The sequence below is a fragment of the Azolla caroliniana genome, unplaced genomic scaffold (genome assembly GCF_043228905.1).
Source record: "Azolla caroliniana isolate FFs.n. ecotype wild unplaced genomic scaffold, voAzoCaro1.0.p SCAF_18, whole genome shotgun sequence".
NCBI lineage: Eukaryota > Viridiplantae > Streptophyta > Polypodiopsida > Salviniales > Salviniaceae > Azolla > Azolla caroliniana.
In genome coordinates this window covers 7,654,865-7,660,049 of record NW_028230453.1, presented here as the reverse complement: position 1 = coordinate 7,660,049, position 5,185 = coordinate 7,654,865, and the positions used below count along the sequence as shown (strand labels likewise).

Sequence of the window (5,185 nt, the reverse complement as noted above, 5' to 3'; positions counted from 1 at the left end):
AATGAAATGCCAAATTTCACTCGTGATTTTTTAGTCACCACTCATTCAACTCCTATCGTAGACACTCAAGGTCACGGGGGAGATGTGGAGTATGATGATGTAACCGGTCATGATGATGAGCAAAATCATGATCATCGCACTCTAGGTGAATAGAGTGATGACATTCCAATGGCCCCACGGCAAGAGGAAGAGGATAGAAGGTCTATAAGACAAAGACAACCTTCTACTAGATACAGTCCACATGAATGTGTGTTGCTCACAGATATGTGAGAGCCAAAAAGCTTTAGAGAAGTTATGCCACATGATAAAAAAGAGGAATGGTTTGACGCCATGAATGATGAAATGAAGTATTTGCAAGACAATCACACCTATGACTTATCAAAGCTGCCTAAGGGCAAGATAGCATTGAAAAACAAATGGGTTTACATGCTCAAGACTGAGGAACATTGCTCACAACCAAGATACAAGGCTAGATTGGTTGTCAAGGGGTTCAATCAGAAAAAGGATATTGATTTCGAGGAGATCTTTTCACCAGTGGTGAAGATGTCCTCAATCAGAGTTGTACTTGGGATCACATCCAAACTCAATTTAGAAATTGAACAACTTGATGTAAAAACCGCCTTCCTTCACGGTGATTTGAATGAAGAAATCTATATGGAGCAACATGAGACATTTCATGTCAAAGGAAAAGAAAACCTCATATGTAGGTTAAAGAAGAGCTTGTATGGTCTAAAACAAGCTCCCAGACTTTGGTACAAAACAATTGACTCGTTTATGTCAGCCCATGGCTATAACATGACTAACTCAAATAATTGTATGTTCTTTAAGAAATTCTTAGATGGTGATATTATCATCCTACTCTTATATGTAGATGATATATTGATTGTTGGTTGAGATACCAACAAGATTGAGAAATTGAAAAGAGAGCTTAGCAAGTCTTTTTCTATTAAGAAATCCTCAAGATGAAGATAGCTAGGGATAGAGCAAGCAAAAGACTTTAGTTGTCTCAAGAAAAGTATATTAAGAAATTTCTTGAGAGATTTACATGGTTACGTGTAAGCCAATCAACACTCCACTCGAGGGCCAATTTAAACTCGGCTTAGTACGGTGCCCTAGAGTGAGGAAGAACAAGAAAAAATGAAACAAATACCATATGCTTCTACAATTGGCAGTTTGATGTATGTTATGGTATGCACAAGGCTTGACATTGCTCATGTAGTTGTTATAGTAAGCAATGAAATGGATTCTGGGATATTTGACAGGTACCCCAGAGTCTGTCTAAAATTTGGTGAGAACCAAACTGTATACAGATGCAGACATGGGCGGTGGCATTGACTCAAGAAAATCCACATCAAGGTATCTAATACCTTTGCAGGGGGGATTTGTCTCTTGGCAACCAAAACTCCAAATATGTGTGGCATTATCCATAAGACAAGTAGAGTATATTGCTGCCATAAAAGCTTGTAAAGAATTGATATGGCTGAAGAGATTCCTACATGAGTTGGGGCTGATGCAAGAAAGGTATAAACTGTATTGTGATAGTCAGAGTGTTATACACTTATGCAAGAACTCTTCCTTTCATGCTAAGTCTAAACATATTGATGTGAGATACCATTGGATTCAAGATGTGCTTGAAGAAAAGTAGATGCACATGTTGAGAAGGTTCATACCAATGAGAATGGCTTAGACATGATGACAAAGTGTTTGTCACAAGAGAAGCTTGAAGCTTGCAAACAAAAGCCAAACATGGTTGTGCCCCGACTTGAGATGGAGAGGGAGAATTGTGGGGTTTTTTGACTCAAGTGGAACCCATAGCTGAGAGCTAGCTAATGGCCAAAAGTAATTTTTATCTTTATTTATATATATGTATATATTTGTGTATGTATATATCCACGATAGGCAAGAAGGGAAAAATATACACACAGAGGGTGTGTGACTGGAAAAAAGCAACAAGAGGAGAGTGTGAGAGCGTTTTTAGAACTGTGTAGACTAAGGGACATAGATTTCAAGAGGGGTTGTTCGCATCGTCAAGAAGCACGCACCTCACAACAGGAGAACGACTTTCCTGTCCGTCTCTGTATGAGGCTATTTTGTTCTGCGTTTTTCTTGTCTTCTTGTTGTTCCTTCCATCCAATCGTGTGAAGACTATTACCAAGGTTGTTGCCTTGATGCATTTGTATTCCTCTAGTGAGGCCTAGAGAGGTTGTTCTCACTTGTACTCTGAGCATAGTGAAAGTTTTGCGGGTCCCATAGTTTTCCCCGATTTGGGTTTTCCACGTAAAATCTGTCATATTCTGTTTTTCAACTGTGTGTGTCATTAGTGTGTTGGTTGTCGAAGCTAATCCGGATTCCCAATAATCTTAACAATGAAGAGAGAGCACTACTTACAATATCCATTAATTCCATAAAGTGGACATGTCCAATACAAAATATACTTTACAACTTTAACCCTTGGGTTATATATTGGTTGAATAAAACCATTAATGCTTTTTACAACTTATTTGTTTCCCTATGGTTATAATGTCCTTTACAGTTTTGACATGGTGATTTAAAATACAATATTATTTTCAAAACGTGTGCATGTTCATGTCTAAACATGGTTACACACTTTCAAAAACAGAAGAAAGGGGGATTGTTTTGGTTTTAAATTGAAGAAAAACATGAATGCTCTCTTGTTAGACCAAGAGAATGCAATGATTTATGATTGGATTCACACTTATCTAAAGCAACGATGATACAAAAATCTGTTTCCTAGCTCAAAGACTGTTTCCAAGAAGTTGTTCTACTAGGAAATGGGAAATTTACAAGGTGGCAATTAACCATAGGGTGAGATTTCATCGTGGGCTTCAAAAGAAATGGCAAGAGCAATACACATGATGTTTATTATGCCTAGATCATAATGATTTTTAAGCAATTAAGAAGGTTTGGCATTACATGTTCAAATCATGTCTATCCGTTACATACATTGGGCTTCCGATTTGAAGCCATTAATTAAGGCTGAGAAACATTTATTTTATATTGTGGTGTTACATTCGTTGTTATCTATACATGCCTTTGGTATTAAATAATGGTGGTTCCTTGGTGAATAAATCGTGCATGTACATGCATAATATAGCTAGAATGATAATGCACATGATGAGAAGGTAATGAATGGAATTGAGGAAGAGCTAGCTTCTGCCTTCACAATAGCGAAGAATGATTGATTAGCTATGTTTTATAGCGAGTCATTGGACCACTCATGATTTAATTGGACCTTTTCTTTCTTATAGACAACACTATAGATCTACATTATTGATCTAATGGCTTCTACTGATTCCAAGCCTTATATCCTAGCTCTTTTTCTTTTCGTTGCTTCCAATTTGATCTCTATCTACGTGGGTTTCTCTTGGAAATCTAGTAGTGGCTTCCATTTAACCACTTCATTTGAATCCAGCTCAACTTCTCCATCTCTTTCGAATCATTTTGGTTTCAATAATTTGCTGTCTGAGCTCAACATCACAGAGACTGAGCTTCAAGTGACACAATCCGAAGTCTTCCAACTCCGGCAAGATCTCGAAGCTGCTCTCGAACTCGCTCATAACTTGCTTGAAAACGGTACATTGCGCTCAACGCCCGACACCCCATCAGAATCTCATGAGAATCACATGGCACCGAAGGACGAAGATTCTACGAATACAATCATCAGCTTGCGTGAAGCACAAACGATGAGCGAGGAGCTGCATGAGTACATAGGAGAGAAGAAGTTACCATTAGGATGGAGCTCGGGATTGGCGAGTTCCACGATGGTGTCACCGATCGGCCACTCATGTGAGCTCGTGATCGAAGATTTGCTTAAATATATGGATTACGAGGTCGGTGGGCCTTGCCCGGATGATCAAGGGCTTGCCCAATCCCTCATGGTTCATGGATGTGAGCCATTACCTAGACGACGCTGTTTTGCAAAGGCTCCGAAGTCATACAAGGAGCCATATCCACGACCCGAGAGCATGTGGACGATGCCTAAAGATGAGAGCATCTTATGGACACCCTACACATGCAAGAGCTTCGAGTGCTTGAATGACAGGAAGAACAAAGGCGTGTTCGAGGATTGCATCGATTGTTTCGAGCTGGATGGACGGGAATGGTTACGGTGGACGGAAAGAAGTCAGCAAGATACGGATCTTGACTACTCGGTCGAGGAGGTGTTGGCGATGAAGAAAGGGACAATCCGGGTGGGGCTAGACATAGGGGGAGGCACGGCGAGCTTCGCGGTGAGAATGATGGAACATAATGTCACCATTATCACGAGCTCTCTCAATCTGAATGGACCTTTCAACAGCTTCATTGCCCTACGAGGAGTGGTGCCGCTATACCTCAGTATCGCACAACGCCTACCGTTCTTCGACAACACGCTCGATCTCATTCACTCGATGCATGTGCTTAGTAACTGGATCCCAATCACGACACTCGAATTCGTTCTCTTTGACATAGATCGAGTGCTCCGTCCGGGCGGCATCCTGTGGCTAGACCACTTCTTTTGCATCGAGCATCAACTGGAAGAGATCTATCTCCCTTTGTTTCACAAACTTGGCTACAAGAAACGAAGATGGGCTATTGCACCGAAGCTTGACCGCGGTGCCGATCTCCATGAGGTCTACCTCTCTGCTCTTCTAGAGAAGCCGTTCTCTAGATGATGATGATGATGATGATTTCGTCAACGATGATGAAGAGCGGATTCTTGATCGAGCTCGGAGTGGAGATGTCATTAATCTGCATAATATATTTCTGTGTGTAACTCAAAGTTATGGTGTGATTATTATATATACTGGTCATATCATCATCATTTGATTCACATGCTACATGTGTAAGGAAGCATATCCACATACATTGGTATGAAAACTTATCCTAGAGTGTTAAAATGTCTAGATCTACATTATGAAATGTGCAGTAATGGTGAGCTTCAGCAGTCATGTGATTGAGGCTCTCATTTGGTGAACAAAAATTTATACATAACTAAATACATAAATATATATATATATATATATATATATATATTAAATACTTGTATGTAATGCCATAATTTATGGTAGGAAAATAAGGTTCCTGTTTTGGATAGTTTGGAAAATACATTCAAATGATTGTTAGAATCATATAGTATTTTGTTGCATATGAGAAAGGGAGAGAGAATCTGGTGCAGAGGACATTG

At 39.7% G+C, this 5,185-nt stretch overlaps 1 protein-coding gene across 1 annotated transcript; it reads left to right on the top strand.

Annotated features, from left to right (window-relative positions):
* Positions 1-3,151: 3,151 nt before the first annotated feature.
* On the top strand, positions 3,152-4,942 carry LOC147852305 (putative methyltransferase At1g29790). The gene has a single exon (XM_087333747.1). It carries the CDS (start codon positions 3,300-3,302, stop codon positions 4,671-4,673), a length of 1,374 nt encoding a protein of 457 aa, XP_087189873.1. The 5' UTR covers positions 3,152-3,299; the 3' UTR covers positions 4,674-4,942.
* Positions 4,943-5,185: the final 243 nt, after the last annotated feature.

What these genes read in the sequence shown, in the direction of transcription:
- LOC147852305 (XM_087333747.1), top strand. Translation starts at nt 3,300, where the DNA reads ATGGCTTCTACTGATTCCAAGCCTTATATCCTAGCTCTTTTTCTTTTC.